The sequence below is a fragment of the Lolium perenne genome, chromosome 4, assembly GCF_019359855.2.
Source record: "Lolium perenne isolate Kyuss_39 chromosome 4, Kyuss_2.0, whole genome shotgun sequence".
Classification (NCBI taxonomy): Eukaryota; Viridiplantae; Streptophyta; class Magnoliopsida; order Poales; family Poaceae; genus Lolium; species Lolium perenne.
In genome coordinates this window covers 113982175-114007530 of record NC_067247.2, presented here as the reverse complement: position 1 = coordinate 114007530, position 25356 = coordinate 113982175, and the positions used below count along the sequence as shown (strand labels likewise).

Genomic DNA, 25356 nt, shown 5'->3' with positions numbered 1-25356 from the left:
GACCTTTTCTGTCATTCAGACAGTGATGATGATGGCAGTTGTTTCATTCAGATGGTCCTCCCAGAGGATGAGCCTATGCAAGAGAAGAGGAGGAAGCTGACTCCTGTTAGGAAAGGGCCAACAGAGAGGGCACATTGCAGTTCACATATATCCGAACCTGCATGCTATGTGCCATCTTCTGATTCTGGCTCAGATGGTGACCTTAGAGAAGAAGATGATGATGGAGCTGCAATGTCCTGGGCAGTGCCTAGTGGTAGGAAGAGTAGGGCAAAGAAGAAAGCAACCAGGGTTTGGTATGATGAGGACAGGTTGCAGCCTGAAGACCAGTTATGCCTGAAGATGTGCTTCACTGATGTTTACCAGTTTAGAAGAGCACACTCTAGAATTTGCACATAGCCCAACTAAGAAACTTTGCGTACCACAGGAATGGGCCAAACAGAGTCATTGCTGAGTGCTCCGAAAGGAAGACAGTAGGCTGTAAATTCCACATGACTGGTTCAACAATTGGAAAAGAGAAAACATTTTGTCTCAGAAAGTTAAGTTTGCAGCACACATGTGCAACTTCAGGTGAAAGATGCAAGGTTACTGGAAAATGGGTTGCCAAGGTTTGTGAGAGGAACATGAGGATGGACACCAGGACAAGTATCGAGACTGTGATGGATACTGCCAAGGAAAATTATGGTGTTGAGGTTGGAAAGGTAATGGCTTACAGAGCGAGGAAGAGAGCTTTGGAGGTTGTGCTAGGTGATCAGGTGAAGCAATATAAGAGGATTAGAGACTATTTGCAGGCAGTGATTGACACCAACCCTGGTAGTAGGTGCATTGTTACTACAAAAGAATTGGTAGAGCACCCAAGCCCAAATCCTAGATTCCATGGCATGTTCGTTTGTCTAAATGGATCAAAAGAGGGATTCCTTAATGGTTGCAGACCATTTATTGGTATATTTCCATTCGTTATATACTTTTCAATTCATCAATATGCATTGTGTACTTTTCAATTCGTGATATACTCCTTATGTGTGCAGGGTTGGATGGATGCTTTGTCAAGCTGACCACAGGACAACAAATACTTGCAGCAACCGGAAGAGATGGGAACAACAACATTTATCCACTTGCATTTGGACTTGTCGACAAGGAAGACACTGCTAGTTGGTGTTGGTTTCTTACTCAGTTGAAGATAGCTATTGGTGGAGTAGAAGGAAAATTTGGAAAATACACTATCATTTCTGATAGGCGAAAGGTAATTCATATGCTCAAATGCAAGTTGTTAATTTTAGTTAATACCTATTTTCCACTCTATGCTCAAACTTTACTTGGATGAACAGGGGCTGCTCAAAGCCATTAACCAAGTATTCCCAGAATGTCCACAAAGATATTGTCTAAGGCATATTTATGCCAACTTTCAGCAAGCGGGCTTTAGAGGGGAAGAACTGAAGAAGTATATGTATGCTGCCAGCTACTCCCACACCCAACATTTATTTGATGTTCATATGCAGAACATGAAAGATGAGTCAGAGGAAGCTTGGGCATGGCTAAGCAAGATTCCAGTGGAGTGCTGGGCAAGGTACGCAATGGACACTAACTGCAAAACTGATCTTGTTGTGAACAACTTGAGTGAGGTTTTCAACAAGATGATTCTAGATGTTAGAGGCAAACCGGTCAAAACAATGTTCGAAGGTGTTAGATCAAAACTCATGGTGAGGCATGAAGAGAAGAGGACGGGTGCTGCATCATCAAGGTGGGAGATCACTCCTACATACTGTGAGATACTTGAAGAAAACAAAAAATGGTCAAGGAATTACAAATCCCAGAAATCAGTGGGAAATTTGTGGCAAGTGAGCAGAGGTGTCGAAAGTACTTATGTTGTTGATTTGGATGCTAGAACTTGTGGGTGCAGGAGGTGGGACATGACAGGAATTCCATGTAGTCATGCCATTTCTGCGATTTACAAATCTAGGCAGCAACCAGAAGATTTTGTCCATGACTTCTTCAAGAAACCCATGTATTTGGAGGCATACAACCCTGTTATCTATCCAGTACCAAGTGAAGATCAATGGAGAAAGACTGATACAGTTGACATAGATCCACCTGTGTTTAAAATAGAGAAGGGTAGACACCAGACTAAGAGAAGGAAAGGCAAATTTGAAGTCCCTGAGCCTAAGGAGACATCTAGGATGGCAACTATTACTTGTAGCAACTGCAATCTACTTGGACATAGATACACAAGTTGTACACAAACACTGCAGCCACATTTGCAGATGAGAAAAAATCAACACCAGGTAATATCTTCATAGCCAAGCAAATGCAATTGTTAACTAGGTGACCATGATATATGTGAAATCAGATATCAGTTACTTTTATATATTAACTGTTGATGTGTGTGCACTTGACCCCATCATGGTATAACCATGGCATGCCAAGTGGTGTTGAACTTCTAATATTCTTGACTGGATTCAGTCTTCTCTACAATGTTAATAGGGCCAGGTGAGTGAACATCAGTTTCAGTCTTCTTTACATTCTTGTTTGACATGCCAATACATACCCTCGGTGTTTTTTCTATACTCGGCAGGCACATGTGAAAGAACCGTAGTTTCCTCTCTTCTTTACAATGTTGACAGGACCAGCTGAAGGAATTGGAGCTGTAGTCTTTTTTACATCGCTGACAGGGCCAGCTGACGAAACCATCGTTTCAGTATCCTTTACTTGCTAACAGGCCCAGCTGAAGGAACCGTAGCTTCAGACTTTACATTCTCGAGAACACCATTATTAGGAGAAAAATTGTACATCCATTGACCTGCACTGGCCCACCATTTGGTAAGCTAGATATTACAGTTTCCTTTTTATTACTGCATGTGATCCTCTGGATGGCATTTGTCGATTTTGGAGGATGAATAACACATTTAGTAGTATGTTTTGACAGTTCCTCTGAACCTAGAACAGAAGATTCAGCGACCCAAACTGAATCTTAGGTAGCTCCCATGCATGCTCCTAACTTTAGTTGCACGTTGTATCATACACCTGGAACAACTTAATCTACACAAAATATGATGATAGCAAAGGACTACTCAAAAAACTTTGAACACCAAAAAAACTTTCATGGGATCTGTCCTGCTGGGTGCACGTAGAACTGGGCTGCGTAGAGCCAGGCCACACCAAGGAAAAAAAAAATCCTAGTTTGGAGCAGCAACGACACCAAGCTACAAACGAAAATAAATCTGTGGACTTGCCGGATTACTTACAGCCGTGGGAAGCGAAGAACAACATCCGGCTGCAGAGCATACTCATCCAGTCGGAGTGCCCTCCTTGCCGCTCGCCATGCCAAAGTCCTACCTCTCATCCATGGCGGTCACTCGGAGAGTGACTCCTCTCACTCTCCTCTCCTCGCCAAAGTCCAAAGTCACAAGTCACGCACGCGATGCCGCCCGCGGATTCTCACTGGCCTTGTACTTATAAGCTCGATTTGGAGGGAAAATAGGTTGGACTTTTGAGAGGATTAGGTGATCTTTCGATCCAATGCTTCTCCTTTTCTCGTTGGTTGGTCCTGTGGATGGTGAGATGGGCAATCCCACGGATTGATGATGTGGCATGGAAACGAGCAGCCACATAATTGTAGCATTGAGTAGACCAATAGCCTCGCTTAACTAATGGGGGTGGAGTACTCTTGTCGCAGTAGGCTGCCTTATAAGCTCGGTTTGGAGGGGAAATAGGTTGGAAAATTTGTGAGGGTTAGGGCTCTTTTGATCCAATGCTTCTCCTTTTCTCGTTGTTTGTTCCTGTGGACGGCCGAGATGGGAAATCCCACGGATTGATGAAGCGACATGGAGCTCCATAATTGCATCATTGAGGAGACCAATGGCATGGTTAACTATTGGGTGGAGTAGGTAGTCTAGTCGCAATAATAGTCTTATCATTATTTCCGGTGATGTATCCTATGCATCCCAACATTTTGTGTATCCGTGCATCCATCCGATTGTTTACCTCGCATTTAGATCGCACACACAGTATAAAGACGCGTGACTAATTTGCACTTAGACGCCCCCTGGAAACAAAGTCAATATGTCAGCGGTGGCTGATCGATGACCACAGCGTGGCCACAACACAACACGTACGGCACCGGTGGACGTGTGATACGGACGCGGAAGCAGATTTAACAGGGTGCGGTAGGCGACCCACCAAATGTGGCGGCCGGCGGCGGCCACGTAACACACAATCTTGCGTGACGGGGCCGAATTAATGTAGATCAGAAATACCTGATCGTACACATATGTGCTGCGACTGGCCGGGTGTGCTAAGCTTTGGCCTTACGGTACACATGTGATGTTGAAGGGCCCTTATGGTTCCATTGATGCTTGCCGGCCGCATGTGTTGTCGTCCCGTCAGCGCGACTTCCGTGCTGTGTGGTGGTACTCCGCGATATATGCTCTTCGGCCGTCCGCAGCCTCTTCATGCTTCTCTGACGGTCTAGTCGGCCTAGGAAGAACAGTAACACGTCAAAGGGTATTTCTTGTAAACATAGAGTAACTTAGTGTCTAAACCGGCGTCACTACAGGAATGGCTCGCTGCGCCGACGGCCGTGGCGTACGCCGACGGCCAAATGTCGGGGCCGTCGGCGTACGTCCGGTCCATGGCAGCAGCCCACCGAGCCCCTCGGCGTATGAAAACCCTCGGCGTAGAGAGAGCTACGCCGACGGCCACCCTCGGCGTATTCCCGGCCGTCGGCGTACCACAGGCATATGCTCCGGTCCCGCTCCGGCAGGGACAGCTCGGTCACGGCGTCAGTGAGCCGAGGGGTGGCCTGGCCCTCGGCCCTCTCGTTCTATGCCGACGGTCGCCGATACGCCGAGGGCCACGTGGCTTCGCCGAGGCCAATCTTCCCCGAGGAGCTACGCCGAGGGTCCCCGTCGGGCGCACCGTACGCCGAGGGCTAGGCTCATACGTAGAGATTCCTGTAGTGCGTGTTAGTGCAAATTTTCTACGGTTATAATGATGTGCATACGATTTGGATGCAGGGCTGAGGATTGCCAGATGCACGGATACACAAAATGCTAGGATGCATAAGATACGTCGCTCATCTTCACTTATTTTGGCTATGCGTCTCATCTTCACTTATTTTGGCTATGCGTCCTCATGCGTAGACCTACTCACTCAATCAGGTAAAGCTGGGTAGAAAGATGACCATTGCCTTTGATTTTCTTATTAGTGCTGTCATATGGCCGGGTTGGTGTTGAGTTCTTATTCCAACCATGGACACAAGTATGACCAAGGTGCCTTTGATTGATTTCCTCTTTGTTCCTCAGTCCTCACACAACCATGTTTTTACTTTATCAATGGCTAATGCAACGTACAAGATTAGTAGCTAGATTAATTCCAGATAATGAGTGAGTTTGCTTACATATATTCAGTGGCGTTCAAGAGAAACATAAGTGCAACACACAAGTAGCATCAAGTATACGTCCATATGGCAAGATGAAATTGCAACAAAACTTGACAAAGCTAGCATCAGCAGCTATACATCCATCAGCCAGTAATAAGCTGAAATTGCAATAAAATGTACATTCTTCTTGTCGACTTAAATATGCACAAACCAAATAGTCAAGGGAGTTTGCACATATTTTTAGTGGCCACATAATATGTTTACAAAACTAGCTAGAGCAAAGAGAAGACGAAAGAAGAAAGCTGCGAGCAGTATTGATACTACACTTGTTGTTCAGGAAACACACAGCTATCAACTGAAAGAGCATTGATTGTTCACTACATATCTCACTGGTTTCTTACCATCTACAACAACAACAAAATAAGAAGGCTCAACTGAAAGAGTGTTGATTGCTCATAACATATCTCAACACAACCACTAACCCAGATGTGAATTTTTGAAACACAAACAACCCGTCTGGAGCCTGATGGTCATCTCACAACGGAAGCGGGATGGCCACCACCACAACCGCATGCCGTCAGTGCCCGGACTACTCGTACTAAAGTGGAATGAGGTGAAGTGGCCACCACCTGGGGACAAGGAAGATGCACCTGCAAGGGAATACAGTGGTTGCATCCAGTAAGCACTCAAACCTCCAAAGTTTCCATCTGTATATATAAAAACATGTTAATCTAGAGTTTGACCTGTGATGTATATATATTCCAATGGTTCAGGTTTAAAAGACTGATTTCACAACATTTACGACGAATCACAAACTGCCCACATAGAAACTACAGCTTGGCAAGTAACATAGAACAACTAAGTGTTAGATTTTTGCAGAAAAATGTAACAATCAACCATGTAGCAACATCATCTGTGTAGCGTAATTAAGCAGTATAGACTACATGACGATAAAGCATACTACCATCACTAGTATCTTGCCTTAAAAAGCAAGCATGCGCGTATGCATCTCCAAACTGAATATGCATGCAGACCACAACTATTACTCAAATAGATTAGGCCCTGAACTGTGCCACAAGCGTAAAACCAAAAGATATAGTGCTCACCAAGGAGTCGCCCAAAACATGCCAGCCCATCTCCGTCTCGGCCTCAAGCTTCAACATGAAATCTAACACCACAAGTCAAGAGCCCAGACGACCGAGGTCGGTGAAGCTGCAGACTTGACAGCCCATCTCCAGGTTGGAATGTCGGCTCGTCCTCATTCATAAGTACCGCCGCTGCCTTGCCCTCCTCGTTGCGTGCCATCTGCTGGAGGGTTTCTGGAGTAGGGTGGTAGTGCCGATGACCAAGACCATTCTAAGCGGCATCAAGTATCAACTACATACATCAAGGGAATGAATGCACAGAGAATATAAGCAACTGGCATAAAATTATAATCAGTGCACAACTACATGACAATACCAGGCCATACACACGATAGACCATTATGACAATGAAAAGATAAGCATTTAAAACTTAATTACCGGCAAAAAAAAAAATCCTCTCATAGGAGACTCGGCAAACTAGAAGGATTGTGGTGCCGAAATCATCTATCCGAATCACCTAGGCTGAAACAGGTGCTCAGAATATCTCAGCTTGAGCTAACTCTATAATAAATGGTGTGATTAAGCGTTGGCCTTGTACAGGCATATTATCCAGTTTGGATTATGTAAACCTTTTTTTTTGGCTACCCTTTTCCAGATATTGATAGAACATTCCATTTCTTACTTTCATACTGGTTCTTGGGCCTGCGTAACCACACGTTGCTACTTTACACCCTTAGTCTAGTCATCCCTAGTTTGTTTCCAAATAGGAAAACCTGCAACAATAGCTCTATCTGGTCAGATTACCATTTCAACTAAAGCCTATTCACATGTAGACTATTCTGCAAACACATGTGGCAGCAATATATCTCATCAATGACAGTGCTCTAGTATGTGTATGATTACTGCAATTCGTGTGAACAACATGTTTATGTGAGAAATGCTCACTTGAACCTAGCATGCTGGTGGGGACAGCTCAGGTTCATCTAACATAGCATATTATAAGTAAGAACTACGAAATGACTCATGACAATCACAAGACAAGGTACGAAATTAAGGAAGTGGTAGTAAATGATATATCCCGTAACTGCCACAAACACACACATACAATATATTTAACTTAACCTCAAAAATAGCAATACCAGATGTGAAAATTGAGGGAAAATTACAAAAGCAAAATAATTGTTCCCTCAAAATCTTTCAGAACAACTTCAGAAATAACAGAACACCTACATCAAGATAGCACCACTAGCAACACAATTCAGCAACTGCAGCAACCATACCAAACAACCAGCGCATGGCTAGAACAACACACAAAAACAACCATGAAATGCTAGAGAGAATGTGATTACCTCCACGCCATACATCCTGTACACCTCATACTCCAGGAAGTCCTGGGCGTCCATGTGAAGCAGCTGGGCGCCATCGACAGCGGAGGCATCTCCAACAACATCAGCTGACTGCCGCATTCATCATTGTGCAACATGTGCGACAGATGGTGCAATATTCCCATCAGCTCCTGGCGACGTAAAATATTTACAGGTCAACATGAGCACATTGGAAAAAACGTAAGGACAACTTTTTGGTTCAGTTACAAAGGTCCAAAAAATGTTGCAATTCAAAGACAATATGGCAAATAAATCTACCAATCGATAATAAAGAGGGTTCATAACTGTTAATTCCTCATATTTAACTAGTCCAGGGAAGTACAAGAACAGAACAGGAAAATGAATCAATTCACATTTGGACTATCAAATCATGGCCATGCTCCTAAAAACGTGCGACCGAGACAATCCTCCTTACAAGAAGAGGCAACCTAAAAAATGTGAGCCAACAATGGGTACAACAACAATAATCTAGTATGGGTGTTCTACAAAAAACACGGCTTGGATTGGGAGTTGGTTACCCCTGTACAATTTGCACACATTAACATACTGTATTTATAGCATGTCGCGAATGATGGATGGGATCTTGTAGTGAATAGAATAAATAATATAGAAGATAACACACAAAACTAGCACTTGAAATAGAACTAGAACTGAAGGATTCACTTCTCTATCGCATTAGAGCAGCCCATGTGCACAAACTGGAGGGGATGATGGAAATATCGAGATGGGCAAGTGAAGTGGACCTTGTTGGTGGTTGTCCACGTCAGTGGCAGCAATGAAATCAGAGTTGCCGGAGCAGGACAGACATTGCGCCAGTTGCGCAGCACCACCCTTCATCACAGTATGTGCAGTCTCTTCCCAGCTCGGCACCACCCTTAATCATACTTGGCTATCTTCTATCAATTTCACATTGTGTATGTTAAGAAACTTGTAAACGCCATATATCAAACTAGGAGCCTAGAACTGTAAACTGAAATAATCAAACAAGCCTTCATAACAAAATGAGTGGGCAAACACAGATTTCTACACATGGTACAGAAGAAAGCCGTGCAAAGATGAAGCTGCAGAGATAGCATGCTGGCATTTGCCAAACAGGTGGTCAATTACACGTTATTTCATCCAAAAGATGACCCTTTATAAGTAAATATAATAGCTCTGACCAATCGTTGAAAAAAAAGAACTCATAGTCATAGGATGTGAAAATCACATCATGAGGTTTAGTTCCTCAGACACAAATTTAGATCTCATCTGGGGCGATAATGCTGAGAAATGAATGCCTCAATTTGGTACTACCAGTTTACTACTAATTCCACAATGTAGAGGAAATAATCTCACCTAACCAATTGAGACATCGCTGCCAGAGGCGAACTTGCCGCCACCATATATCAGCAAAGACGGAGGTTAGTTGTCAAAGCGAAAGGAGCAACGTTGGTGAGCCAAAGTCTGCATACAACAATAGAATTCTGTCAGCTCACGCTAACTTCCGTAGCTCAGTTGCACCACAGGAGAACAAGTATATACAGGACAATTCGAGAAAAAAACCAATGCAGATCTTTTGGTACATAAAGGAAAGAAAAATGATGCCGATTCAATGCTCTGGTATGTATAAGATCACTGCCATTGGTGTGAACACCTTATTTATGTGCGAAATTCTCACTGGAACCTAGCATGTTGGCGGGGACAACTCAGGTTCATCTACATAGCAAATTATATGTAAAAACTAAGAAATGACTCATGATAATAACAAGATGAGGTTCCCAACAAAGCATTGCCAATCACTGATATTTCTTGTCACTGCCACACACACTCATGCAATTGATATGTTTAACTTAACCTCTAAAAGATGTTGAAAATTTATGGCAACAGAATGACAATTCCCTAAATATCATCCAGAACATATTACTACAGAACCACTTCAGAAATAACATAACAGCTACATCTAGATAGCACTACTAGCAACACAATTCACAAACTGCAACAACCATACCAAACAACCAAGGGATGGCTAGCACAACACACAAACACAGCCATGAAAGCTGGAGAGAATGAGATTACCTCGACGGCATACATGTTGGACTCATGCTCCAGGAAGTATAGGTCGTACACGTGGAGCAGCTAAACACCGTCGGTAGTGGAGGCCTCTCCAGCAACATCAGCAGCCTACCGCATCAGTCATTGCGGAACCCGTCCGACAGTTGGTGCAATATTCCCATCAGCACCTGGCAACTAATTTTTTTTTAAACAAGTCAAAATGTGCTCATTGGAGAAAAAAGACATAAAAACAGTACATGTATATAGCCGACACCAATGTTCCTCGCCAATATAGAACAACAAAAGAGGCCAGCTACACAAAATTCAGGTTGGAGATATACTTAACCCCAAAACCAAAAACAAATGCTCATACAAACATGTTGGTGCCTGCAGTTCACTGGTAAGGGGCCATTTTACGGTTCAGGTACAAACGCAACTCTAAAAATTGATGCGATTCAAGAATGGTATGGCAAATACATTTACCAATTGATAATAAGGAGGGTCATAACTAGTGATTCCTCAGAACCAAAGAGTCCAGGGCAGTACAATAACTGAACAGGAAAATGAATCAATTCATTTAGTCTGTCAAATCAATACAAACGTGCGAACAAAAAATCGGGAGAATCCCCCTCACAAGAAGAGGCAACATAAGAAATGCCATCCAACAATGTCATACAACAACAGCAATCTAGCATGGATGTTCTACAAAAACTGTGGCTTGGTTTGGGAGTTGGTTATCCCTGTACAATTAGCACACATAAACATACTGAAACTATAACACAAGTCGTCACGAATGATAGATTGGATGTTGTAATGAATAGAACAAATAATAACAGATACCACACAAAACTAGCACACTTGAAATAGACCTAGGACTGGAGGATTCACCTCTCTATGGAAGAGCCAGCTGGTTGAAGAAAGCCAATAGCAGCCATGGCCTTGGGTCCTCAGCTAGGTGCTCGCACGCCTCTCAGCTCTTGGACCAGGGAAGCCCCGAGCAGGGGCACATGGCGTAGAGGTGACGCCTAGCACATGTCTCCCTGCTCTCTTTCTCTCCAGCGAGCCGATGTGGTTGTCACCCTCCAGCGAGCTGCACATGTCTCCCTGCTCTCTTTCTCCCCACATCAACTCGCTGTGGTGTTGTTGCAGGTGGTGAAACTGCCACTTATTTTGGAGTTGCTCGTCCCTGTTGTACAAATAGCACACATTAACATACTAAATTTGTTTCCCTCACAATAAATATACTGAAATCGGATTATTGGAGAATGTATGATGAAGAAGATAGAGAGATAAACTAAAGTAGGGGCCTATCTTTTTCCCCTTCCAGAGAAACTAAAGTTGGTGGAGGTCTGCAAGAAGTAGCATTACCCAGACATCGGAGTGGCCCGAAATGGCACTCACACCATACCCAAGTTCTATTGATGGCACTCACAACAATAGTACTGCAAGGGCATGTACTCGCACAAGAGAGCAAGCAATGGATAATTGGACGGAGCAAGTCAACATGGCAAAGTATTAGTTAGAGAATCTAGCTAATTATCCAATGAGAGAATTCTCTAATCATTTTTGTTAGTGCTAAAATGTTAACTAAATTGGAAAGAAATTTGTCAAGCGTTCCCCTCTAATAACCGAACACCCAAACTCCCATACCAAAACAGAATCGCATCAGAGCAGCCCATGTGCGTAAAAGGGAGGGGCTGATAGAAATATCGAGATGGGCAAGTGAAGTGGACCTTGTTCGTGGTTGTCCACGTCCTCAGTGGCACTGAAATCAGAGTTGCTGGGGCGGTGCCGAAAGTGCGCCACTTGAGCAGCACCACTATTCATCACAGTATGTGCCACCTCTGCCCAGCTTGCATCAACTACTTCACGGCAGATACAATTTGAGAAGTGTAGTTTAATGTGTCTTGGTGCCGCATCCAAGATACTCGAATATTCAGGTCCACAAAGCTGTGTAGATGACAGTATCCTGCCTTGTACATCCTATTTTCCTATGAATGCACGACCATCTCGCTATATTTTATTTCTAGCCCATAGCTCCACCTGCACAAGCGACACGACTATCAACATATATGAGGTAAATAACTGCACTACCAGAAACAACCAAAATAGGGGAACTGAATATAGCTCTATAGGCTAGTTCAAATACTCTTCTTGTTTCACACAGGTAGCTAACTCTAGTACCATAGAAAACAACCTCTACGGCAGATGAACATTTTTATAAGTACATACCAGAATATATGGTCAGGAAACTAGATGAATTTGCATCAATGCTAACTGCTAAAATATGGCATACATACAGAAAGGCATGTAAAATTAACAAAAATTGTAGTTGAATCACACAAATAAGTTTGTTGAGATTAAACCCATTCTTAGTTAGTTTTCATAAACAAAAGTCCTTCAAGAACGTAAGAGCAATTATTTAGTGCGAACAGAGTAAACTCAACAACCAAAATACTAATCAACCTACAAAGAACTACATTGTATGGAAGAAAACATCGTGATATGGACGCTACTTTGATGCACATAGTGAAAGAGATCTTTCTCAACAAAAAAAAGCAGCACAAGGTACCAAATCCAAATTCCCTGTCTGTTGTAAGAAAGTTAATTCCTCAAGAATGTCTGAAATTCCAGTTGGCAAGAACATTACTCTTTGCAAGAAAGCGTGTAAAATCAGGCAATTTACACAACTACAAATGTTGTTTGGTGCCAAAGCTGCTGAAAGAAAAGGACAAATCAAATGGACATAAATAACCATGACTAGGAGATATAGTCCTTAAAGTTTCTAGTCCATGGTAGCCATGTTGTTATTGACACACTGTGTGGCCAGCTTATGCAGGAGGCATGTACCAGTCACACCGAATGGCAAGAATTTGCCAGCTTATGCAGGAGACACACCGAATGGCAAGAATTAGGGTTCAAGTCTCTCTTCCTTACGAAAGCAAAACCATTCAACCAGGTAAGGTATTAGGCTCTGAAGGCCAGTATATTGGGTTGAGCAACCTATTCGCAATCTTCGGACCCTTATCCTACCCAAGCTATTTACATTTATCTTACAACACTACATGCTTGATGTTTTTAATGAGCACTTCCATACGCTCTATAGTCAATATCAACATCCTAGTTATATAAATATAATAATATCAAAACATTGATCTCGCAACATGTAAAAACAGTCTTAGATCACAGAAAAAAATAATATCAACACATTAATCTCGCCTAGTAAACAGTTTTAGATTAGATTGATGTGCATGTACCATAAAATTCTAGCATCTTATCCAACAGATGCACTTATCAAATTATCTAGCGAGCTAAATTTCAAGGACTTCATCCACAACATGTAGTAAACTATAAATATTAAAAGGCATGCACGTATGATTTTGAAGTCAACTTAGCACACTCTTAAAGGTAAGTCTTTTATGTGGTTGAACTAACAAAACAGAGATAAATATTGAAAAGAGAAGACACACAAAGTTTCCTAACGAACATTTGGATTTGACTCATGTTTCAGGAGTCAAAATCAAATCAAGAACAGAAAAGATTCTCAAGCTTTTCCTTTAGAATGATAATTTCGTCATCAAGGAAGGAAACTGGCCCAGAATCCCACATTACAAGAATCGTATTCATGTTACCTATGTAATGCTTTGCAGATATTTTTGAGGACAGATGTACTTCATCTGCACGGACACTAAGTTCATCACTGCATCACCACATAGACAGAGAGAGCTAGAAAAACATCTTACGTTGTGAGCACATTTACGGTGCCCCTAAATTATTATTAACCGTCTATTATTTGAGATCCAATGGTAGAGGATTACTGGTACTCGAAGGAGTTATCGCCGAAAATACCCCAATGCACGGAAAGTTAGCCACGTCGTTCGATGCCGGAGTTACCACCGCTGCCGTCTTGAAACATAAGCATGTGTTTCGCTGTACACAATTCATACGATTGATACTATAGACTGTAGTACTGCATGGTCTTCCTCGTCAGAAGAAGATTGTTTTAATAACCATAAAATACCCCTATGGATCAACGAATAGATTTGACCGATACTCCTTATCACCCAGGTGGAGTACCAGGGTATTATAAAATTGCTCTCTGTTGTTAATACTTGAAAATTGCATAAAACAAGGTCAAGCCCCTACATAATTAATCAACTCAAAGAGAAAAAGAAGAACGATTTTTTTTTTTTTGGCAAGAACTGATGCAGGAGGGGAATAGGAGCTCACTCGACAGCTTGTTGGGGAGGTGTCCGTCAGCGGCAGTTCGGAGCGGTGGCCGGGGGCAGGAGGCCGGGGGCGTGGTGGCGGGCGGCATCTCGGGGAGGTGGTCGGGGAAGTCGGCGACAAAAGCTCCCCGTGAACGCCGGCATCAGACCCGCCACCTCGAGCATTTGCTGGCCCCGCTCCTCCCACCGGCCGTGGCCGGTGGCCGTACAATTTTGCGTCGCCATACTCGTCCCCACCGGAGGAGGGGACCCAGGGAGGCGGCCCTTCCGACGTTGGGGTCCCAGCCGGCGCGCGGGGTGATCTGTTCACCGGGGCGGCGAGCTGCATCGGGAGTTGGGTAGCCAGGATCGAGCGCACGGACTAGGACTCGTCGGGGGTGCTGCAGATCGAATATTCTTCGCCATGTAGTTGGTGGAGAAGGAGGAAGTGGTGTCGGGGAGGGGCTCAGCAGCGCGAGCCATCGCCGGAGCCAGCCGGAATCGGGCGGCGCAAAAGGGATCGCGAGCGCTGGGTTGCTTTGCGCGTGCGTATTGTAGACGAATCGACTATACCATGGTTCTCCGGCAATAATACCCCGCGTGCCTGCCACCAGCTAGAGTAGTAGCAGTACTTTTTTTTTTTGACCTGAGTAGTAGCAGTACTTGATTTGGAGTAAAGTAAATCAAGCGACGCATCGGTAAAAGGGATGGGATTTATTTGCATGCATGTCATCAATTGTACATGGGTAAATATAGTCCACAATTCATGTGTGCTTACACTCTATAGAATTTGCAAAACCAAATTCAAAAAACACGCGGAGGAAAATAAAAAAGACAAATCCAACATGAATAGTGTCAAAAAAGACAAAAAACAAATTGACACTATTCATATTGCAATTTGTCCTTTTTTGTTTCTTTGTGTATTTCGGTTTTTGTTATGGAAGTTGCGGAAATTTGAGAGGACTTATAAATCTACTTTGATTTTTTGTTGTGGAATTTACGGAAATTTGAGAGGACTTATACACACCCCAAAATTTACTTTGATTTTTTTTACACTTATAAATCTGAAATTTTCAGAAGTGGTATAGTACGATATCATGGAATGTGTGGTATCACTAGATATTTTCCCAATATATCATCAATTGTTGTACTAGCATGGTCTTGCTTATACCAACTAGCTAGTTGAGTCACATGCACCCATCATCGATCACGATTCTCCTAGCTAGACTTGAGAGTGTGACTAGACGGCCGACAACCGTGGGGAGCAATCGACTAGGCCGCGTGTAGATCGAGCGTCCCCACCTCCCGCCGGCAACGATGGTGGCGGGGCATGAGCGCGGGGACGGCCAGATAGGCCGCGGCGGAAGCTCCACCGCTCGTTCCGCCGGCGAGAAGACAGAGGTGGAGAAGATCAAGTTCGACGCGGCGCGCATCCGCAGTTCGTGCCCGGGGACTACCTCGACAACGCGTAGCTGGAGCGCTTCCTCCCGCAGCTTGGCGTGAACGCGAGGCTCGCGCTGGGCGACTTCATCGAGGAGCGCGACCTCGACACGGTGGTTGGCCTCGTCTTGCGCTCGAGCTAGGGCGACGCGGACAAGGCCGACGAATTGCGGCACATCGCGGATTAGCAGGGCCGGGTGTTTGTCGACGTCGGCAGCGACACGGAGTGACGTGGCCACTCCGACGCGCCGCCGCCATGGTACAGGGCTCCGGTGAGTATCCCGGAGCCGATTTTGTGTTCTAGGTTGCCGTGGCGGCAGATCTTTTGCTCGAAATTTGCTAATTCGGCTTGCTTTTTGTGTAAATGTAGTTGAATTTACGCATGAACTATAGAAATGAAATGCAATTCCGCGCGCCTTTTTAAAAAATATGCTGTTCTATATGGCGTTCATTTTCTTCTTGTTGTTGTTTGTACATGAATTCTATTTCATGTGCAATCGAAAACAAGTTCAGGCAGCGAACAAATAAATAAATAAAAAACAAGTTCAGCCAAAACAGGGTTTCGTTGCGCGCGCGTGTGAAGTGAGCTAGCTGGTAATTAATGTACAGTACTGGTGTTTAGTTTTCGAATGCAACGAAAAATTAAGCCCACCGATTTGACCTGTTCATTTTCTTCTTGTTGTTGTTTGTACTGTACATGAAAACGTCAGGGATCGATCAGACCCATAAGAAACACGTCTCCTTGGTTGCTAGTACGCTTGATCGATGTACAGCGAGGCGAGGGAGAGCCCAAAAAAAAAAATATCAAGACGAACGGGTCCTTGGATTGGTCGTGCGAGCGAGCGGAAACGTGACGAGAGAGAGATATGGACGACTCACCGCGCGTACGTGAATTGAATGGGCAAGTTGATTAACTCTTTTTTTTTTTTGCGAATTAGGCAAGTTGATTAACTCGGGCGCGCATGCCGCCGTGCGTGCTGCGTTTGAGGGACAGCTGTCAATGATTCCACGAATTAATTAACTGTATGGATCGGAAGCGGATCCATCCATCCGCCCGCCCGCCCGGTACCCACGTCGGTGACCGATCAAGCGCAGGAAACGTGTAGCTCGCCGATCGATCGTTTCCGGTGTGGTTGCGTTCTCGCTCGATCGACATGGGAACACGTGAGCGTTTTGGACTCGGTTTGCTAGCTACGGATCTGAATGCGCACATCTCCAACGGTCTGCGTTTCGTACTCTTCTTTCCGCAACGACGTCAGTAGGAATCTCAGCGGCGTAGGTGAGGAATCTGCCAAGGTGGGCAGCGGCAAATCAGCCGTAAGACGGCCGACGAGGCGGAGAGGCAAGTTGCTCCCGTCAGTACTTTCTCCGTTCAAAAGACAGGATCAGCTTTCTATTTCAACCAGCAATCTCCCGGTTCGAACTTCGAAACCGAGCCCGATCCAGTCTAGGATCTCCGTGCCTATATCTTTGCACCCAGCAACGCGCTCCAGCACAATCGTACTGTTTATTTGTGTTCATTGTACGCTACAATGTACATGAAGACCACAAACAAGACGGGATTTATGCCAAATCATAAGAGGTTATGCAGGCCAACCCGCCTCCCTGAGATTCCAGGTGACCTTATATCAGAGATCCTCGTTCGCCTCCCGGTGAGATCGCTCCTGCGGTTCAAGTCGGTGTGCAGGACCTGGCACGCCACCATCTCCGGCCGATCCTTCATCAGCACGCACCTCCAGCGCTCATTCTCCGACCACCAGCGCCACCCGTCCTTCCTGATCAGCCCGGATTTACAGGCAAAAAAAGAGCCAAACAAAATCAGACTATACCGATGGCAGAAGGGTCAAGACAGCGCGAGGCTCGTGTACACGCTGGACCTCCAACGAGACTCCGCTCCAGTGCAAGTCTACATGCTTGGGCATTGCAACGGACTCGTGCTAATTCCCACGGACACCAAGATGTACGTCCTCAACCCCTCCACCAGGGAGCTTCTCACGCTGCCCGAGAGCACCCGCGAAATGCTCTCGCCATCCTCCATATTCCGCTCCATCGTCGGCCTTGGTCTCGATCCGTCTACAAACAACTACAAGGTTGTCCGGTTCTTTTCCTATCCATCAGATCTGTCCCGCATGGGAATGGAGATATGTACGATCACTGAAACTGCCAGAGCCTGGAGGAGCCCCGTTGCAGATCCACCGTACCCTATTTCCGATTACCAAACCGCTACATTCTTCCAAGGCTCTCTTTTTTGGACCCTCGACGAGCTTATTCTCATGCCACCCCCGGAGTGCCGATTGCTTCGCTTCTGCTTAAAAGACGAAGTATTTAGCTTTGTTATGCACCCTCCATGCCCTGGTCTTGACGACGGCGATGAATTCACCTTAAATGTGCTAGACGGTGAATTGTGCCTAGCTCAGTTTGACTCTTCGCAGCGGATGGTGATGTGGATGACAAATGACGCCGTGAACCCACAGTGGGATCGCCGATACGTCCTTCATATTGAGCCCTCCCTCACCATAGCAATTTCACACCATGGGTTGCTTTTGGTGGATCGGCATCGTGTCTTCCAGTATGATTTCCAAAGTCAGAAAACAGAGGATGTGGCTCGCTTGGATGGCCTAAAGTATGATGGACCTGGGTCAAGCACCATAAAGTATGTGCATCGATGCACTTGCTTTGTCGATGTAGTTCCTTGCATCGAGAGTCTCATTGCCATAGACAGTGCAGTGTGATAGGCCTGAATTGTTTTTTTTTTCTCTCTCAAAACGATAGGCGTGGTTTGTGGATCTTTGATCGTGTAATAGTTTAAAAACATTATGTATATGTATTGTGGTTTGAATATTTATTCGTTCAACCTTCGGTGGTTGTATGTTTGTTTCGGGCTTTAATTAAGTAGCAAATGACGGATTCAATGAAATGTTGGCCAATCCAAAGTCATGCAGACGTTGTAACCAGATCACTTGATGGGCATAGTTCTGTTTACCTACGCTCCAATTTTATAAAATCTGTCGATCGTGATTACTTTTGATTGCCATCTTGGGAAGAAGTAACGGAGGAAAAATTGTTTCAGCAGCTGCTTGAGTTTCCATGAAAATGGTGGCTGCTGTTTCCACATCCCAAATGCCTCGCCATTTTCATCTAGACTCAAAGCGGCTAATTCAGCACATCAAGCGTCAAGGTCTACTGCCATCGTCCGGCTGGAGTAACGCAGCTTCGGACCGACCGATCACGTCTTCTTCGTCCATGGCCGGCAGAGACGTTTCTGCGCGTGGGTACCTGCTGTCTCGGGGGTTTTCAGTTAAAGGTCAGGAAAAAGTTTGGGTTAGTTTCCGAATTTCCGTAGTGGTTGGGTTCTTTCCAGGATCTAGTAGGACTCGGTTTGCTGGATCTTAATCCGTGCATCTATATAAGCACGTATTGGGCAAAGTTTTTTCAAATCCCACCTGGACCTTTGGTAGAACCGCTAAAGCTAGGCGGCGGCGGCGAGAAATAAAACAAGCGTGTGTGGCGTCCGGCGAGGAAAAGGGAGATGGAGGGGGAGGGGAGGTCTGGGATGCTCATGGCCATGGCGCAGCAGTCTGGGTTTCGTTCTTTCCGCAACGACAGGAGGAATCCCAGCGGCGCAGGTGAAGAATCTGCCAAGGTGGGCAGCGGCAAATCAGCCGAGAAGACGGCCGAGGAGGCGGAGATGGCTGACGAGGCGGAGACATTTGCTGCCCATCGTAGACTTTGGGAATATAAACGGGGGGAAACCTGTGGTTCCTTCACAGACACAAGTGAGTAAGTTTTTTTCCTTGATCAAACTTGAGGAAGAGATCAGTCTACTTAATTTGCTTCTTATCTCTGGTGCTAGTTCATGCATGTTAATTCACACCAAGTGAATCAAGTTTTATTTCACAATCAGGACGTTCAGCGTACTTTCAGTATAGCACATACAGAGTAGCTAAGAAATACACTTTGTTTTCTAATCTCTTACTAGTTCTCAACTTCCAATCCATACGTGCGGAATTAACTTATCTACAACCTCAACACCAGCAGAGCTAGCTCATTATAATCTGATAAACACTCAATACATAAACATCTATATATTATCTTGGAAATCCCCCCCCCCCCCCCACCCCCCCCCACAACTACGTTAACCATAATCCATGTTCTCACATGTTCTTCTACAACGTAAACGCCTAGAATGACATGAAATCCCCTTAATTTCCTGCTTATCTAGTTCTGCTTCATGGATGCTAATTTCAAACATACGCTCGCTCTTCTTCGGTGCAGCGCGTCTCAGCTCTATGCAGTTTACACACTACACGCCTGGATGCGTGCAACACAGCAGTTTCTCTTCCACCCCGGAAACCTTGCAGATCTTCTCCATCAAACTCACAAGACTTGATGGCGGGCTTGAGTTTCCATTGTCTGTGTATGGCGTGGTTGCCATACGAGACATGGTGGATCGCAACCGAAACATTCTCTTCTCTCGGGATATCAGCGAGGCCCAGGAACTTAAAGAGAGTGTATGTACTGCTACTTCTTGGTTTTCGTTTTGTATTTCTCGATTGCATGCTGCTGATTGATGATTTGCTTGCAGGATCCCTTTCTGCACTTGATTGGTCCGTCCCGCGCAATCCTGTTTACGCATCACGTTGGCATCGAAATCCAACTAAGAGTAGCAGGCACGGCAGGATCTCAAGATAGGGCGTTAATCAGTTATGCGCGCCGTTACAGCGGAGGATACGGTCCCAGCGTTACAAGCCTTTGCTTCAAGAACATCTTGTGCACGCTAGAGTTGCGCTCGCAGCCAGTAAAACGAACGGTCCAGGCCACTATCTTGGGTGTCCAAGTTACCATGGACGATGGGTCATGGCCTTTAAAATATGGCGGCCTAGTTGCTTGTTCCCCACTATCAGGGGAAATTGTGGTCACTGATGGTGTAATCACTCGTAACATTGATCCTCCATCCAGCCAGATTGTGCTGCTTGATTCGATGGATAAATCAATACTGAAAGGCGATGATGGTTATGTACATCTGTGGAGGCAAGTTGTTTCCGTAGAACTTCGAGGAGGGCTGGACCTTGTCATACAAGCCTACTCCAAATCTGGTGATATCGCTGCAGAAACATGCGTCCGTTTCATGACACAAGTTTGCAACATAAGCCAGAAGAAATGCACCCTTGGTGATGCTGAGGTAACTTTTACTGTTGCCTGGTCCCGTGTTCCTGACGATTACGTTTGATCGATACGCTAGGCGGTGTGTTTGAAGCTTCCAGCTAGGAGAGTTCATTGTGATGTAATGGAGTTTGGTTGTATTTCTGAATCGTTAGCTATTTAATATGTCCAGCTGTATTGACGACTAGAACTTTTGCCGTCCATTGTGATATGCATGGACAGCTAGCTTGTTTGCATGTTTTCAGACCGGTAGTCTAAGTTATCTTGTGTGAGATTTGGTGGTTTTGTCATGACAACTTGTAGGTGTCAGCCAGATAGTCATTCTGTCAGTACTCCAAAGAATGAACATACATTTCACACGCCAGCCTAGTCAACATTCTTAGGTCAGTTTTCTAGACTAAAATGGACAAAACTGCGTGCATTACTCTCTTCTCGAATTTAGAAATAGAAAAAAAATACATAACTGCCGATAGGTGCAGTCAAAGCTTACTGAGTTAAAATAAAACGTTGGCATTTTTTTATATAGAAGAAAACTCCGCGTGTGCCCTCAAGAATCGAACCAGGTGGATGGCGTTCGCTCCCGCACATCTAACCAGCATAGCGACGCTCTGTTCTCTTCTTGAGTTTGAAAATACAGTACAAAAATTGCAGGTGGATAAAGTCTTATAACGTGTTATATGATTTTTAGTCAAGTGTAACAGACTCTTCCTGCAGAATTCTTTCACAGTAAAGGTGAATGACAAAAAAAAAGATTCAAAATTAATTATGTAAACTCTTAATTCAGCCTCTCAAATGCAATCTTGTTAATAACATCTTTCTGGACATATGAACCAAAACGTCTACCACGGCATCATCACGATTAGCAAGACTGAAAATATGAATGGGTGTTTTCTGCAAGTTCATCAAACGTGTTTCTCTCCGCCTATATCTTCACGATTGTGGGAGAAAATTGCATATTGCTACCACAATTGCGGCTAGGGCTTCAGAAAACTACCACTTTTGAGGTGAACTTCAAAAAACTACCACTTTTGAGTTTAATGATTTCAGAAAACTACCAGTTATGTGTAATACTCGGTTTGGCCCATTTGATCAACTTTGGCCCACCTTGTTGCTGACGTGGCTCGCGGAGATGGTCGTGTGAGGAACGCCGTTAACGGCGCTGCTGTCCAAATTGAGGCGCGGAGTGAGGACGCGTCTGTGCACCTAGGTCATGGCACGAGGGGAAGGAGGTGGCGGCGGCACAGGCAGCCTTGGCGGCGCGGTCACCGGAGAAGACGGCGATGCCGGAAGTTGTGCCGACGGCGGTGGAGATTGTAGCGGAGGCCCAGGTGGCGGCCAGCTGCCCCGTTGCAATTTGGGAGAGGAGGGGGAGATCTGCGGGAGCTCGAACCCGCCCGGCTCCTACTTGCAGCTCCCGCCGGCGGCGAGCACCGTCGCGCTGTTGATGGCACCGGAGAGCTCGCGGTGGACCACTCCTGCCGCTAGTTACAGGTAAACCACATTCCACCCATTCTCTGCTTTAATTTTGTTCATTAGGTTTGTAAAATAGGAATCTGAATATTGTTTTCAAATTCTGTAGCTTGGATGACGAAGTGTGGTCAGTCAGATTGGAATTTGAGGGTAGTGAACACATGGTGATGAATATTGGGAAGTCTGACATCACGTTGCATTTGCTAAATTTAATTGAGAGAAAGGGCTATGGAATTAGAGATTCCATGTACTGTTTGCTAGTAGATACAAATGGTGTGCCAGGGTATGAGTTGTTAGATGGAATGGGTAAGGTGCTGCAAATGTTGGGAATATATGAGCAGAAGCATGCAGTTACAGTCATAGTTATGAAGGGAAAGAATAAGCCAACGTCTAGCATGATCAGTGCTATTGCTGTTGAAAATTCTTATTCACTGTATGATGATGAATTGTCATACCTTGGCAGCAGGCAGAATATTTGTGTTGAAGAAAACAAGGCAGATTGTTTATCAAATTCGGATGAGGATTTGTTTGCTCAAGATTATGATACACAACTTAGGGAAGAGAAGATTGAGTTGAGCCAGAAGTTAATAGAGATGAAAAAGAGGAGGCAACAACCGGATGAGCATATAGAAGGAGATACAGATGTTGATGACCTTTTCTGTCATTCAGACAGTGATGATGATGGCGCTTGTTTCATTCGGATGGTCCTCCCAGAGGATGAGCCTATGCAAGAGAAGAGGAGGAAGCTGACTCCTGTTAGGAAAGGGCCAACAGAGAGGGCACATTGCAGTTCACATATATCCGAACCTGCATGCTATGTGCCATCTTCTGATTCTGGCTCAGATGGTGACCTTAGAGAAGAAGATGATGATGGAGCTGCAATGTCCTGGGCAGTGCCTAGTGGTAGGAAGAGTAGGGCAAAGAAGAAAGCAACCAGGGTTTGGTATGATGAGGACAGGTTGCAGCCTGAAGACCAGTTATGCCTGAAGATGTGCTTCACTGATGTTTACCAGTTTAGAAGAGCACACTCTAGAATTTGCACATAGCCCAACTAAGAAACTTTGCGTACCACAGGAATGGGCCAAACAGAGTCATTGCTGAGTGCTCCGAAAGGAAGACAGTAGGCTGTAAATTCCACATGACTGGTTCAACAATTGGAAAAGAGAAAACATTTTGTCTCAGAAAGTTAAGTTTGCAGCACACATGTGCAACTTCAGGTGAAAGATGCAAGGTTACTGGAAAATGGGTTGCCAAGGTTTGTGAGAGGAACATGAGGATGGACACCAGGACAAGTATCGAGACTGTGATGGATACTGCCAAGGAAAATTATGGTGTTGAGGTTGGAAAGGTAATGGCTTACAGAGCGAGGAAGAGAGCTTTGGAGGTTGTGCTAGGTGATCAGGTGAAGCAATATAAGAGGATTAGAGACTATTTGCAGGCAGTGATTGACACCAACCCTGGTAGTAGGTGCATTGTTACTACAAAAGAATTGGTAGAGCACCCAAGCCCAAATCCTAGATTCCATGGCATGTTCGTTTGTCTAAATGGATCAAAAGAGGGATTCCTTAATGGTTGCAGACCATTTATTGGTATATTTCCATTCGTTATATACTTTTCAATTCATCAATATGCATTGTGTACTTTTCAATTCGTGATATACTCCTTATGTGTGCAGGGTTGGATGGATGCTTTGTCAAGTCGACCACAGGACAACAAATACTTGCAAAGAACCTAAGAGATGGGAACAACAACATTTATCCACTTGCATTTGGACTTGTCGACAAGGAAGACACTGCTAGTTGGTGTTGGTTTCTTACTCAGTTGAAGATAGCTATTGGTGGAGTAGAAGGAAAATTTGGAAAATACACTATCATTTCTGATAGGCGAAAGGTAATTCATATGCTCAAATGCAAGTTGTTAATTTTAGTTAATACCTATTTTCCACTCTATGCTCAAACTTTACTTGGATGAACAGGGGCTGCTCAAAGCCATTAACCAAGTATTCCCAGAATGTCCACAAAGATATTGTCTAAGGCATATTTATGCCAACTTTCAGCAAGCGGGCTTTAGAGGGGAAGAACTGAAGAAGTATATGTATGCTGCCAGCTACTCCCACACCCAACATTTATTTGATGTTCATATGCGTAACATGAAAGATGAGTCGTAGGAAGCTTGGGCATGGCTAAGCAAGATTCCAGTGGAGTGCTGGGCAAGGTACGCAATGGACACTAACTGCAAAACTGATCTTGTTGTGAACAACTTGAGTGAGGTTTTCAACAAGATGATTCTAGATGTTAGAGGCAAACCGGTCAAAACAATGTTCGAAGGTGTTAGATCAAAACTCATGGTGAGGCATGAAGAGAAGAGGACGGGTGCTGCATCATCAAGGTGGGAGATCACTCCTACATACTGTGAGATACTTGAAGAAAACAAAAAATGGTCAAGGAATTACAAATCCCAGAAATCAGTGGGAAATTTGTGGCAAGTGAGCAGAGGTGTCGAAAGTACTTATGTTGTTGATTTGGATGCTAGAACTTGTGGGTGCAGGAGGTGGGACATGACAGGAATTCCATGTAGTCATGCCATTTCTGCGATTTACAAATCTAGGCAGCAACCAGAAGATTTTGTCCATGACTTCTTCAAGAAACCCATGTATTTGGAGGCATACAACCCTGTTATCTATCCAGTACCAAGTGAAGATCAATGGAGAAAGACTGATACAGTTGACATAGATCCACCTGTGTTTAAAATAGAGAAGGGTAGACACCAGACTAAGAGAAGGAAAGGCAAATTTGAAGTCCCTGAGCCTAAGGAGACATCTAGGATGGCAACTATTACTTGTAGCAACTGCAATCTACTTGGACATAGATACACAAGTTGTACACAAACACTGCAGCCACATTTGCAGATGAGAAAAAATCAACACCAGGTAATATCTTCATAGCCAAGCAAATGCAATTGTTAACTAGGTGACCATGATATATGTGAAATCAGATAGGTTGTTTGCCCTTGCAAAAGACTTTGGTTTGTTAAGCTCCTTACGTATTGCAGGAAAATAGGAGAAACGAGGAAGGCAACTACCAGCGCCTCGGCCACCTCCAGTGGCAGCAGCAGCGGCTCGGCCACCTCCAGTTGATGCTGCAGCGGCTCGGCCACCTCCAGCAGTGCCCCGGCCACCTCCAGCTGCAGCTGCAGCGCCC

General features: G+C 44.7%; 2 protein-coding genes and 1 long non-coding RNA gene across 3 annotated transcripts; 2 read left to right on the top strand and 1 right to left on the bottom strand.

Annotated features, from left to right (window-relative positions):
* Positions 1–8598: 8598 nt before the first annotated feature.
* Positions 8599–11912, bottom strand: LOC127348573 (uncharacterized). The gene is made up of 5 exons (XR_007879825.1): positions 11609–11912; positions 10764–11061; positions 9900–10070; positions 9180–9287; positions 8599–8740 (listed from the first exon to the last, which is right to left on the bottom strand). It is a non-coding gene; the product is annotated as an uncharacterized lncRNA (long non-coding RNA).
* A 5143-nt stretch (positions 11913–17055) lies between these two features.
* Positions 17056–18255, top strand: LOC127347091 (F-box protein At1g11270-like). The gene has a single exon (XM_071829130.1). It carries the CDS (start codon positions 17056–17058, stop codon positions 18253–18255), a length of 1200 nt encoding a protein of 399 aa, XP_071685231.1.
* A 956-nt stretch (positions 18256–19211) lies between these two features.
* LOC127347090 (uncharacterized) lies at positions 19212–20753 on the top strand. The gene is made up of 3 exons (XM_051373316.2): positions 19212–19299; positions 19799–20034; positions 20109–20753. Exons 1-3 carry the CDS (start codon positions 19212–19214, stop codon positions 20751–20753), a joined length of 969 nt encoding a protein of 322 aa, XP_051229276.2.
* The last annotated feature ends 4603 nt before the right edge of the window (positions 20754–25356 follow it).